This window comes from Prionailurus bengalensis, chromosome E4, assembly GCF_016509475.1.
Source record: "Prionailurus bengalensis isolate Pbe53 chromosome E4, Fcat_Pben_1.1_paternal_pri, whole genome shotgun sequence".
In the NCBI taxonomy this organism is placed as follows: domain Eukaryota; kingdom Metazoa; phylum Chordata; class Mammalia; order Carnivora; family Felidae; genus Prionailurus; species Prionailurus bengalensis.
The window spans coordinates 3265218-3279065 of record NC_057360.1 but is presented as its reverse complement, the minus strand read 5'-3'; the positions used below and the strand labels follow the sequence as shown (position 1 = coordinate 3279065).

General features: G+C 50.0%; 1 protein-coding gene across 1 annotated transcript in view; it reads right to left on the bottom strand.

Moving 5' to 3' along the window:
• LOC122476438 (kinesin-like protein KIF28P) overlaps nucleotides 1-13848 on the bottom strand; it is an 80279-nt gene that overhangs the window by 18988 nt on the left and 47443 nt on the right. Inside the window, exons 8-13 of the mRNA XM_043569086.1 lie at nucleotides 8349-8460; nucleotides 6912-6979; nucleotides 4625-4734; nucleotides 2919-3016; nucleotides 1530-1620; nucleotides 87-141 (exon numbers count right to left, since the gene is read on the bottom strand). Coding sequence (XP_043425021.1) covers nucleotides 87-141; nucleotides 1530-1620; nucleotides 2919-3016; nucleotides 4625-4734; nucleotides 6912-6979; nucleotides 8349-8460 — 534 coding nt within the window. The remainder of the gene's footprint in view (nucleotides 1-86; nucleotides 142-1529; nucleotides 1621-2918; nucleotides 3017-4624; nucleotides 4735-6911; nucleotides 6980-8348; nucleotides 8461-13848) is intronic.

Genomic DNA, 13848 nt, shown 5'->3' with positions numbered 1-13848 from the left:
ATTCTTGGACGTCCAATTCTTGGACAAAGACGTCCAATTCTTGGAACCGTCCAATTCTTGGATGAAGACGGTTCACGTCAACTTACCCCAAACCTTGAAGGTGGATGGCGTTTGAAGCGGCCCGACCGGCATCACATGAGCCTTGAAAAGAATTAGGATAATTTCTTTTCAAACTTTGTCAGGATTTGACCTTAACAAGCGAACGTGTCTGATGCTTGGGTAGGGCCGTTGCCTCTCCAAGAGGATCGTGTGGAGGGATTTTGCTGCTAGGATTTTCAGTCGTAAGTACCTGGACACCACCCAGCCTTACGGATGATTGTTTTACTTTCTGCCCCTTTTTTGTGGGCTGCCTAACTTTTTACAAGTTCCACCTTACTCGTGGGGATTCTGGAGGAAGAAACTATCGAGTCCGGGGCTTAGGAGATGTGCTGCAGCCCGGCCACAGGGAAGGTCCTGGTCTGTGCAGTGACGGACCCAGACAGCACCGAGAGCACCACGCCGGCTCCCCCGGGGGGCCACCCCACACCCGGGCCCTACCTCCATCCAGTGCAAGCCCTCTCCTGTCTGGGTGTGCCCAGGGCCGGGCTGCGGAAAGCCTCGTGTTACTACAATGCAGATGCTGTTTTCCAACGACTGAATAGATAAACAAAATGTGGTATACGTATATAATGGAATATTATTCAGCCTTAAAAAGGAAGGAAATTCTGGGGCGCCTGGGTGGCTCCGTCGGTTAAGCATCCAGCTCTTGGTTTCGGCTCAGGTCATGATCTCACAGTTGATGAGCTCAAGTCTCACGTCAGGCTCTGTGCTTAGAGGGCGGAACCTGCTTGGGATTTTCTCTCTCTCCCTCTCTCTGCTCCACTTGTGCTCGCTCACTCTCTCTCGAATAAAATAAACTTGAAATAAGAAGGATGTTCTGACACCTGCTGACAACATAGATGGGCCTTGAGGATACCGTGTGACTCCAATGATGCGGGGTGCCTAGAGTAGTTACATTTGTAGAGACAGGAGGTAGGACAGAAGTAGAACAGAGGGTGCCTGGGGCTGGGGGAGCTGGTGTTGAATGGGGGCGGATGTCGGTTTGGGAAGAAGGAAAGGTTCCGGGATTGGGTGGGGGTGATGGTGGCACCGCGGTGTGAATGTGCTGATGGCCCTGAACCGTCTACTTAAAAATAGCTAGCATGGTGGGGCACCTGGGTGGCTCAGCCGGCTGAGCATCTGTCTTCGGCTCAGGTCACGATCTCACGGTCCGTGAGTTTGAGCCCCACGTCGGGCTCTGGGCTGACGGCTCGGAGCCTGGAGCCTGCTTCGGGTTCTGTGTCTCCCTCGCTTTCTGCCCCTCCCCTGCTCATGCTCTGTCTGTCTCTCTCTCAGGGACGAATAAACATTTAAAAAAAATTTTTTTAAAAAGGCTAGGATGGTGAATTTTATGTTCCACCTATTTACCGCAAAAAGAAAGATTCAAAAGAGAAAGAAACACAAAGCAAGAAGCCTGAGCAGGTCCAGCGTGGGTCGGGAGGGGTGAGTACCAGCCTGAATGAAATACTTGAGGACCCCCGTGAGCTGCGGGTCCTCGTTGACGTTGAGAAGGTGAGGGAGGGTCTTCATTATCCACTGCTCCTGGGGGAGAGACGGGAGTCCTGTCACCACACAGGGCCAGCACGTTCAAGGCAGTAGCATTCCTTTCCTATCCATGTCCTGCCAAAGCCACTTGTCTGTGCGTCCTGTCAGATCGTTCAGGAAAGCCCAGTGGGACTGGGACGGGAGGCCCTGCTCACAGCGCGGGTGAGACCCCACCTGCGGCAGGTCAGCCGAGGGGCCTGAGCTCATCTGGACGGGACTGTTGCAAAGCGCGGCCAGTTTCCGTCTCTGTCCCCCCTTCTACCCTGACTTCTACCCCACTCTTTTCTTCAGGTCCCCCCGCGTCCCAGCTGTCCTGGTGCCCCATCAGGTGCCTCACCTGGGTCCCCCTTCCCACTAAACCCGCTACCCTACATCGCAGGCTCCCCCAGACTAGCTCACTAGCTCAGGTCCTGCAGGCTAGCTCACTGGTGATCCAATGTTGGTGATCAAATGTGGCACGTGCCGTATACCCTGTCCGGGTTACCCGAGCGTGTCTCATCCCTCAACCCGGTATTGGTGGTCTTGAACTTATAGAGGATTGACGGCCGATCATAACTGGAGTAAATTGTTCAGTCACAAGAAAGCTTTTCAGTCTTGAAATTCTGATAACGAGTGAGGGGGATAAGAGTCTTTTCCGTTGCTCCTGTCCTTACTTCTAGAATCCTTGGACCCTAACTCGTCCTGGCCTCCTGGCGTCCCCGGCCCCATTGCGCTCCCCCCGCCTGAGGCTCACTTCCATCTCAGGCTTCCCGAGCCTTTCGGGAGCCAGTCTGGGTCTCTGCCGCCACCCCGGAAGTGCTCCAAGGCTGGCCCATGACTTGGGGGTCTTTGCAGAGCTGTGGCTCTGGGGAGTCAGGTCATGGAGGGAGGGCGCTGTGGATGGGGGGCCCAGAGGGCATCTCCCCGACCCGAGTACAAAACTCGCATCACAGCCCACGTATGCTCCGGCAGATACTATGGTTCAGGGTCACGCCGTAAGGTCCCCGGAAGACGGTGCACAGTCCTCGAATTCTCCCCAAACCGTAATTATCAGCAGCCTTGACTCATCAAGGCCTCTGGGCTTCCTTCCCCCTCACGCCCCGCCCTCCTCTCTCCTAGCGCCTCCAGCGGCATCGGCCGAAGTCATTTGTCACTTAATCACATGCCACGTCTCACGTGTTACACATTCGCCGGGGGGGGGGGGAGCCACCCCGATGATCCGCTGGACGCCAGCCCAGGCGGCCGTGCACACGTGGGAAGAGTGTGAGGCTCCCTGCCAGGTGTGGGCCTCGGCAGGTGGACAGAAGGAAGCTCACCTTGGCCACAGCCACGTGGTGCTGTCGCCACTCTTCCCGAGCCTGCTCCAGCTGGCGCGCCCAGGGCCCGGCTTCTGCCAGCGGGCGGGCCGGCTGCTCTGGAAGGAGGGAGGGGGCTTAAGCAGCGGGTCTGCTGTGTCGAGGGTGAGGAGCAGAATAACTATAATAGAAGACTACAGAATAACTATAGAATTCTATAGAAGACTATAGAATAACTATAATAGAAGACTACAGAATAACTGTAGTCTTCTATAGAATAACCATAGAATTCTATAGAAGACTATAGAATAACTATAACAGAAGATTACAGAATAACTATAGTCTTCTATAGAATAACCATAGAATTCTATAGAAGACTATAGAATAACTATGATAGAAGAGTCAGGTTGACTCTGTTCTCAGCCGAAGCCAGGGATGCTGGGCGGAGCGGGAAACTGAGCTGCGCTCACGGGTGAAGAAGTCACCCGGTCGTTTCTACAGAGGGTGCTGTCGTTTTAATGCATTGGAACGTAGAGCAAGAAGGCCTTTTAGGGGAGGAGGCACGACGCTCCGTACTTTCTGTTTGGTTGTGTGGGCACATGAGAGTGTTCTGTTTTATACTCCGGTTACCAGGCATTCCTACAAGACCAGGGGACCCACAGCATCACAGGCTCGTGAACATATTTTGTGTCTGCGCTTATTACGCACGGCGGGCATCCGATGCTTACATCCGTCCAGCTCGCGACGACACGAACTTTGGGGCTAAGCGAGGCCACCATACCTGGACGGGGCCGCAGGCGCTGCCTCTCACATGGGAAGGGCTTTGTTGTGAAGTCCCAGCGAGTTGGGATGCGGGAGCCCGCAGGGGTGCCCACAGAGCCTCTGTCCCCCCCGGGCAGCCTGGTTTGGGGCGGGACGTGCTGCCAGTACCCGAGAGCCCCTCTGGAACGAGGGAGCCCAGCTGGCAGGGGGCACGGGGGCCGGGCCGCTTGGTGACTGGAGCTCACGCTCCCTGAACCAGCCCTGAGTGCCAGAGGTTTGGACCTCCTGGCATTGTTTTTTTCACTTTAAACCACTTCCTCCAATTTTATTTCGACAGTTTTACAATTTGCCCTTTTCTTGTTCATCCCGTTTTAAGTTATTAACGGGCGCAAAGTTGTAGGCACCTCCCTCCATGCTGCCAAACTGAAATCCTAGGCCTTCCTTCAAAGCAGTGGTTTTGGGGCACCGTGGAGTCAGCTGGGGCGCTGCCCCCAGAAGTCACGGTCAGTGGGCCTGGTGACGCTCACCAGGTGACTCTGATGTGCTGCCTCTGAGGCCTCTGGAGATTCAAACATCATGCAACTGCGTGAGGCCATCAGCCCAGCGAACATCAAAATGGCTGCCACGCAAACCTGGGAAGGACGGAGTGACCTCGGCAGAAACGACGGCTTCAGAGTAAAATGGCGATAAAAATGAGACTAAAATGATCATTCAGAAAGGGCAGGGCCACTCAACTGCAAGCGAATCTGCATTTGTCTCCACATGAAGGATTTTTTTCCCGAGGCCGGGGCCTAAATGTCCCCAGAGGGTGCCCCTGGCCTGTGCCAGGCTCCGGCGATTCCAAGCAGGGGTTCCCCACCTCCCCGCCGAGCCCCAGGCTGAGCCTGCAGCCGGTCCCTCCCTCCATCCCACTCCCAGCCTTCCTGCTGCTGGCCTGGACCGGCATTGCTCCTGACTCAGTTTACCTGCCATTCCGGAATTCCCACGTGTGAGCAGCGCTCTGTCGTTCTCTGCCTTTGACTCTCTCATCAGCGTCGAGGTGTTGACCACGGCTCTGTTCCGGATCTTTTTAGCCCTTCCATGTGCAAAGATGAACACGCACTCAGTCCCGGACCCCTTTGGGGAGCACAGGCCAGAAACCGGCCAAGTGGGACCTTTCGCCCAGGCGACTCCAGATGCCAGCAGGCTGGGCACCAGTGAACGGTGAAGGCCGAAAGGGACTTTAATGACGTCCACGGTTGAAATAAACATGACCAGCCCCGCCGGACCCACAGCCTGGCCCTGACGCGACCCGGGCCCTGAACCCACTTGCCCATCGGCCGACTCCGCTAGTGGAAACATCTATGCGTCATTGCTGACAGGCGTGACCCCACCCTGGAGGCTGTCAGCGGGTGTTCCAGGCTGGAAAGGTCATCTAGGGGTCACCTGTTTCCCTGCCTTCTAGTGTCCCAGAGAAACCGCGAGATGCCCCCGAGCACTGCACGGGGCATAATACTTCTGCCGACACATTATTTACTTGCTCTTCGCCTGCTATTCAGGTTTAACCGGGAGCTTGTGTTTTGTATTTGCTAACTGCGGCCGCCTTACTCCTTTCGTTGAGGAAACAGGGTTTTCAGGGTTTGCCCCGGGGTCACACAGCCCGTGGCAGCTCCGGGCTCAGAGCCCGGGGCTCTGGGCTACTGTTTTCTCCTTCCTCTGCAGCCGTAGTCTCTCAACAGGAAATCTGCTCGTGACAGATTTGCGTCTGATAAGCAGAGAGACCGAACTGACGGAAAGATCCGAGCTCGCGCTGCAGACGCTGAAAGAAACATCTAACGGTGTAAAACTATACGGAGGCTGCACCGTTGCAGAGGCCGCTGGCACATGTCCCTAAAATGCCAGGGCTCCCTCCCAGGGACAGGGCCAAAGGGAAGACCACTGCTCGGTGGTGCAGTGACAGCCATCGTCTCGGAGCATTCAGCACGTGTCAGAACCTTGCCGGGAACGGGCTCGTGCAGGATCTGTTGTGTTCTTCCCCCCCCCCAACTCTGATGAGAAACCACCTCCCTCGACATGGGACAGAGCTGAGGGCTAGGGAGGTACGGCGTGTCGCCCAAGGTCACACGGCTGGTGGGACCAGATTCTGACCCACACGCAAGCCCGTAGACCTGACCAGGGACGTGTCACGGTAGGTGGTAGTTTCATTTCACACGCCAGCTCCAGCTTCCTGGGACCAGGCCCGAGGATTCCAGGTTCCTGTCCAAACCCGGTGGGTGGGCCTCAGGGTGGATTCCGGACTCTGCCACGCGAAAGGGAAAGGGTGGTGGCAGCATGTGGCTTTTACCCTGCTTAAAGGTCCCCTCTGCCTGCACCCTTATCTTTTTTTAAAAGGGTCAGGAGAGAGGCACCTGGGTGGCTCAGTCAGTTAAGTATCCGACTTTGGCTCGGGTCATGGTCTCGTGGTTCGTGAGTTCCAGCCCCACGTCGAGCTCTGTGCTGACAGCTCGGAGCCCGGAGCCTGCTTCGGATTCTGTGTCTCCCTCTCTCTCTGCCTCTCCCCCACTCGTGCTCTGTCTCTTTCTCAAAAATAATAAATAAACAGTTAAAAAAATTTTTAAAAAGGGTCAGGAGAAGCAGGATCCAGATGCCTGGGACGTGTCTGGGCGGCAGCCTTGTGCCGGGGCTGAGTATGCAGGCTCGCCTCCCTGGCCCCCTGGACGGAAGGGAGCTGGCAGGGAGAGCCCTCCCCGCCCACGGAAAGAGGAGCCTAGACCGTCAGGCCACCCCAAGAGTAGAACCCGTGTGCACGGGGCCTGGGCAAAGGAGACCAAAGCCAAGAAAAGCATGGAACCGGAGGCTGGGCGACAGCCCAGGGAAGTGCCTCACACGTGCTTGTCTTCACCTATTGGCATAAACGTCCCCTGCCTGCCCCCGCACGCCACCCGTGTGCCATGTGACAAGGGAAACACGTGAATGGGCAGCTATGTGGCAGGAAAATACAGGAAGAAGGATTCCAAGCATGGGATCGGCCCCCAGGCTTCCCCCATCGATGGGAGCCCGCGGGGCCTCTCCCATGCAGAATAGCGGGGACATTAGGGCCTGAGTCCCCAGTTCTGTCTCCTTTTGTTTATTTCCTCCCACCTCTCTCTCTCACAAATCATTCTGTTCTGCCTTCTCCTGACCTCTCCCCCCAGCTGCCAGCCCATTGCGTAGAGGGGGACCAGACGAATCTGACTTAGAACCCCTAGGGATACTACGTATCCACAAACGTACCTTTCGGCGTATCTTAACGTGGATAAAGTTTCCTCATAGCAGATGTCAGCGGGACTTATGGCCGCTATCTGTAAAAGAACGTCCCTTTCAGATTTTGTAATTTTAGACGGATTTGTCGTTGCGGATACGCTAAGGTTCATAGCATTTCTTGTCATTTACGGTATTGTTCGAACTTTGCAACTCAGAAGGCGCGGACACACATTGATAGCACGTGCTCACCCCACGTATGCCACATACACACCTGACCTCTGCAGCGCACCGACACCGCAGATTCAGGACACAAACACCACAATTTCACAACACACACACACACACACACACACACACAGGCCCGGAGAAAAACCATGTGTTCGAGATCTGTCTGATAATCGCTGGCAGAGCTGGGCCTGGAGCCGGGCCTGACTCACTCTCAGGCCCTTGTCCTCAGTAGTAAGTCCCCAGAGAGTGGATGGGGATTCAAGTGACCGTTGAATGTTGGCCTTGCAGATTCTCTTTTCTTTCTGCTTCCTGAGAGGGCCAGTGACCCCACCCCCGCCCCCTAACCTCCTCTCCACCACATTATTTTTCTGTTAAAGCTCGGTAGTGCCCCAGGCGGGGCGTTAGCCTGCAGGCCTGAAAGGCTCCTCTCTCACAGGCGCACCCCTGCTCAGACCTGTTACACCTGATTTTGTAGTCTTACGTTCAGAGCATCTTATGGGCCTTCTTTTATCCCAGGTCCTCAGGGGGAGCAGGGAAGGTCCCATGAGGCCAACAGGCCAGCTTCAAAATGAAATATTTGTAGATACTTAGGCAAGATTAAATAGGAAAGAGTAAAGACTGTGTTTTGTTGTGAATTTGGGGAAGAGTGCACAGAGCAGGCCCAGCGGTGAGCAGTTTTCTCCTAACCGGGACAGCAGGCCGGAGGCCAGTATGAACCTGCCGGCAGAATGTGCCAGTCTGTTCCTTTTCGCACCTGGAGCTGAAGAGCAGAGAGTCCCGATTTTAACCCATCCCACATTGTACCCCCTTGGCAAATATGCGATACTAAGAGTCTGGAGTCTTTGCTGAGATGACACGATTTAGCTACTCGCCGGGTTCAACAGCCGCCTGGCGTCTCACATGGTCAAAATGATTTCCGGTCTTGCCACAAAATGACCACCGATTTAGAATAGTACGACGTTATCAGTGTTATTTTAAAATGTGTACTAATTTTTTCCTGGCAATAATAGTGGTGTACGTTCCTTATAAAGAATCTGAAAGCTACAGAAATGAATAAAAAATTAAAATTAGCAGTATTTGAACACTGTAGCGGAGTCTCAGGAGTCTTGACGTACGTAAGAACGTGTGACGTGAATGCAAAATGCGGCATCATGGTACAGTGAGCGTGATTTTAATAATAACAGTGACAACAACACAATAGCTAAATCAGTCTGCTGTGTTGTAAGAAAGTCACTTTACCAAAGTGGTTCTGCTGTTCCCGCCCAGAGCTGGCTGGAGAAGTTTGGTCAGGACAGAATCTCTGTAGGGAATGTGCAAGACTTTCTTCCCCGTGGCTGCATCAGCCAGAGCACTGGATGAAAAAGAAACATCAGATTTAAAAAAATATATATGCCAAGAAGAAATCTGCCTCCCGGGGGATAAGTCAGAAATACCCTTCATGTCTCCTCTTTGACCCCATAAACCTGAGACATGACTCTAATGATATCCAAGAGTTGAGACATCTGCCGGACGAAGATGCGGAAGCAAGACAGCTAACCGCATGAGCCACTGGCTCCCTCTCTGAGATCAACCCTGGAGACACCATGACAGACAGAGGGAAGTCCGGATCTGAGGCTCTAACACCCTAAACCCTGTGAGGAAAACCCAAAGAGCCTGCAGGCTATTGTAAGTCTGTGTATAGAAAAGAGTTTCAACCCGAGGAAGAGGGTGGCCCCACTAGCAGTGTGCCGGCCAGCGTGGGGAGGGAGTTAATTCCTCTTCTTGTTTTTCTTCCGTACTTCCTTCAGAGCAACCCATAAAGGTAGGACCCCATATAACAACGCAGCACAGAAGCTGTACGTGAGAAGTAAATGTGCCACCCCTCCCCACCAACTCCAGGATCTGCAAAGATCGCAGCATTGTCATTGATGAGAGCAGGGAGGAGGAGGGAGGCAAGCCTATCTATGAGAAATTATGATCACAAAAAGTGAAAAGGAATTTATAAAGGTATTCTAGCTGATTTGGAAAAGAAACTAAAGGAGCTTCTAGAAAGAAATACAGTAATTGAAATGAAAAACACACAAGACAGGGGCGCCTGGGTGGCTCAGTTGGTTAAGTGTACAACTCTTGATGTCAGCTGAGGTCATGATTTTGCTGTTCGTGGAATCGAGCCCTGCATTGGGCTCTGTGCTGACAGCATGTAACCTGCTTGGAATTCTCTCTTTCTTCCTCCCTCCTTCCCTCCCTCCCCTTTTCTCCCTTGCACCCCGCCCCCCACCTGTTCGCTTGCTCTCTACTCAAAATAAACTTAAAAATTTTTTTTAAAACACACTGCACAGGTTTAACAGCAAACTAGACACTGCTATTATTGGAATTAGTGAAATAGATATGTCAAAAGAGATTAACCAGATTGCAGCCTGGAGACATGGATATGGGAAACAAGCCAGAAAGGTTATGAGACATGGAGGACAGAGTGAGATTTAAACAATCTAAATTGAAGTTCCAGAAGAGAAAGAAAACAAGTGGGCACAGATGGTACATGAGAAGTAATGGCTGAGAATTTTCCAGTACTGGTGAAAATCACTAATCTACAGAACTATAGGGACCAGAGAATTCCAAGCAGAGTAAATAAAAAGAAATTCACACTCAAATGTAACATAACCGAATTGGAGAACATCAAAACAGAAGAGCTCAAAAGCAGCTAGGGGCAAAGATTGATTGACTTCAAGGAAATAGCAATTAGACCACCAGCAGAAAACAGGAGACTGTATCCTTCATGAGCTGAAAGAAAATACTACACTTCTGGAATTCTATCCCCTGCACAATTATCTTCCAAGGATGAGGTGAAATAAAGACATTTCAACCAAACAAAAACAGAATTTGCCATCAGCACGTGATCACTGAAGGAAATTCTACAGAATATACTTCCACCAGGAGGAAACTGATCTTAGATACAACTCTGAGTAAATAATTGGGGCGCCTGGGTGGCTCAGTTGGTTAAGCTTCCAACTCTTGATTTTGGCTCAAGTTACAATCTCACAGTTGGTGAGATTGAGCCCTGATTCAGGCTCTGCAGTGATGGCATGGAGCCTGCTTAGGGTTCTCTCTCTTTTCCTCTATCTCTGCTCCTCCCTCTCTCAAAATAAACATTTGAAAAAAAGAAGTGAAGGGGAGGGGTCAAGATGGCAGAGCAGCATGGAAGCTTTTTGCTTCTCTCATCCCTGAAATGCAGCTAGATCAACACCAAACCATCTGGCCAACCTAAAAAATTGATCTGAGGGTTAACACAACAGTCTGCACAACTTGAACCACGGAACTCAGCAGATAAGCAGTGTGGAGAGGTGAACTGGGGGAGAGAGAAGCCACAGAGGGTAGAGAGGATGGAGATGGGGGAGAGTACAGGAAAAGCTCTCCCCCCGAAAGCAGCTGGAGACAAAGAGAAAGAGTGGAAACACCCATAAGGGACTTAACGAGAAGGGGAGAAAGGAGAAAAAAGAGGGTTTAAATACCATTGAGAGTCTATAAACAGGGGTCACAGTCTGAAACTCCACAGCTCTATACCTGGCAGAGCTCTGGTGGGAAGAGTGAATCCCCAGGAGCAGACAGTGAGGTCTGAGGGGTCCTCGGGCCACACAGGAAGAGGCAGTTCCCCTGCTGAGAGGACATTTGGCAGAGGCTATGTGGCCTTCCCACAGGCAAAGCTCTCAGTGGACCCCAGAGAACAGCCACATTTGCTGGTGTTGGAACAAGGATGTTAAGGGGTGGTTAAGCCTGGCACCAGATGTGTGTTGTGATTTACCATAATTCTTGAAACACTGCTGCTGCATGATTGGGTGAACTTTTTCTGGGGTGGGCTGACACCTGGCCACAGTCTCTGGGCATCTGCAGCAGTGCAGTCATGTGAATGTTCCTGGCTGTGGGCTGGCATCCAGCCGTTGCTTGGCAAGACCTTCCCCCAGACAGTCTAAGTGGGTCAAAACTGCAGGTCCCTCAGAGGTGAAGGGTTTGGAAACACAACCCCATCTGAGATAAAACTCGGGAGGGAGGTGCCACCTGGCAGCCTGATGGCTTGGTCATGGAAAGTGTAAAAGCAGGGAGTGGACTGGTGCTGGAGACAAGGGAGGGGTGATTGATTGCCAGTTGGCAAGAACACAGAGTTCTGATACTAGAGACTGGGTAGCTGGGTGATGTCATTTTCACCTCTCCCACACACGCACGTACATGTGTACACTCACCACAATGATCCACCCCAGTAAACTAAGTGCCCATCTAGTGGAGAATGGAGCAAGATGTCTGAACCAGAATTTAGAATCACAAGAAGAAGAATACTAGCTGGGGTTGAAAAAAGCATAAAATCCCTTTCTGCAGAGGTAAAAGAAGTAAAATCTAGTCAGGACGAAATTAAAAATGCTATAACTGAGATGCAATCTTGAATGGATGCCACGGCAGCAAGGATGGATGAAACAGAGCAGGGAATCAGCGATATAGAAGACAAACTTAGGGAGAATAATGAAGCATAAAAAAAGAGAGAAACTAAGGCAAAAGAGCATGACATAAGAATTAGATAACTCAGTGACCCATTAAAAAGGAATAATATCCAAATCATTAGGGTCCCTGAAGATGAAGAGAGAAAAAGGGGTAGAAGGTTTATGTAAGCCAATCATAGCAGAAAACTTTCCTAACCTGGAAGAGACACAGACATCAAAATCCAGGAAGCACAGAAAACTCCCATTAGATTCAACAAAAACTGACCATCAGCAAGGCATATCAGTCAACTTCACAAAATACACAGACAAGGAAAGAATCATGAAAGCAGCAAGGGGAAAAAAGTCCTTAACCTACAAGGGAAGGCAGATAAGGTGCACAGCAGACCTATCCACAGAAACTTGACAGGCAAGAGGGGAGTGGCAGGATATAGTCAATGTGCTGAATTGGAAAAATATGCAGCCACAAATTCATTATCCAACAAGGCTGCATTCAAAATAGGAGAGATAAAAAGTTTCCCAAACAAAAAAAACCTAAAGGAGTTCATGACCACTAAACCACCCCTATAAGAAACTTTAAGGGGGACTCTCTGAAGGAAGAAAAGATGAAACAAAACAAAAAATACCAAAAGCTACAAAGACTAGAAAGGACCAGAGAACACCACCAGAAACTCCCAACTCTACAGGCAACACAATGGCAATAAATTCATATCTTTCAGTACTCACTCTAAATGTCAATGGACTAAATGTTCCAATCAAAAGACATAGGGTAACAGAATGGATAAGAAAACAAGATCCATCTATATGCTGTTTACAAGAGACCCATTTTAGACCTAAAGGCACCTTCAGATTGAAAGTAAGGGGGTGGAGAACCATCTATCATGCTAACGGTCAACAAAAGAAAGCTGGAGTAGTGATACTTATATCAGACAATCTAGATTTTAAAATAAAGACTGTAACCAGAGATGAAGAAGGGCATTATATCATAATTAAGGAGTCTATCCACCAAGAAGATCTAAACATTTATGCTCCCAATGCAAAACACCCAAATATATAAATCAATCACAAACATACAGAAACTCATTGATATTAATACCATCATAGTAAGGGACTTCAACACCCCACTTACAGCAACAGACAGATCATCTAATCAGAAAATCAGCAAGGAAACAATGACTTTGAATGACACAGTGGACTGGATGGACTTAACAGATATATTCAGAACATTTCATCCTAAAGCAGCAGAATACATATTCTTCTCGAGTGCACATGGAACATCCTCCAGAATAGATCACATACTGGGACACAAATCAGCCTTCAACAAGTTCAAAAAAGATCATACCATGAATATCTTCAGACTACAATGCTATGAAACTTGAAATCGACCACAAGAAAAAAAATTGGAGAGACAAATACTTGGAGACTAAATAACTTCCTACTAAAGAATGAATGGGCTAACCAAGAAGTTAAAGAGGAAATTAAAAAGTATGTGGAAGCCAATGAAAATGATAACATGACAGCCCAAAACCTCTGGGACACAGCAAAGGTGGTCATAAGAGGGAAGTATATAACAATCCAGGCCTTCTTTTTTTTTTTTCAACATTTATTTATTTTTGGGACAGAGAGAGACAGAGCATGAACGGGGGAGGGGCAGAGAGAGAGGGAGACACAGAATCGGAAACAGGCTCCAGGCTCTGAGCCATCAGCCCAGAGCCTGACGCGGGGCTCGAACTCATGGACCGCGAGATCGTGACCTGGCTGAAGTCGGACGCTTAACTGACTGCGCCACCCAGGCGCCCCAATCCAGGCCTTCTTAAAGAAGGAAGAAAGTTCTCAGATACACAACCTAACCTTACACCTTAAGGAGCTGGAAAAAGAACAGCAAATACAACCCCAAACCAGCAGAAGACAGGAAATAATAAAGATTAGAGCAGAAATCAATGCTATCGAAACAAATAAAAAACAACAGATCAATGAAGCCAGGAGCTGGTTCTTTGAAAGAATTAATAAAATTGATACCCCTATCCAGTTTGATCAAAGAGAAAAAGGAAAGGACCCAAATAAATAAAATCAAGAATGAAAGAGATCACAACCAACACTGCAGAAATACAAATACAATAAGAGAATATTATGAGCAATTGTATGCCAATAAATGGGGCAATCTGGAAGAAATGAACAAATTCCTAGAAACATATACCCTACCAAAACTGAAACAGGAAGAAATAGAAAATTTGAACAGACCCATAACCAGTAAGGAATTAATAATCAAAAATCTG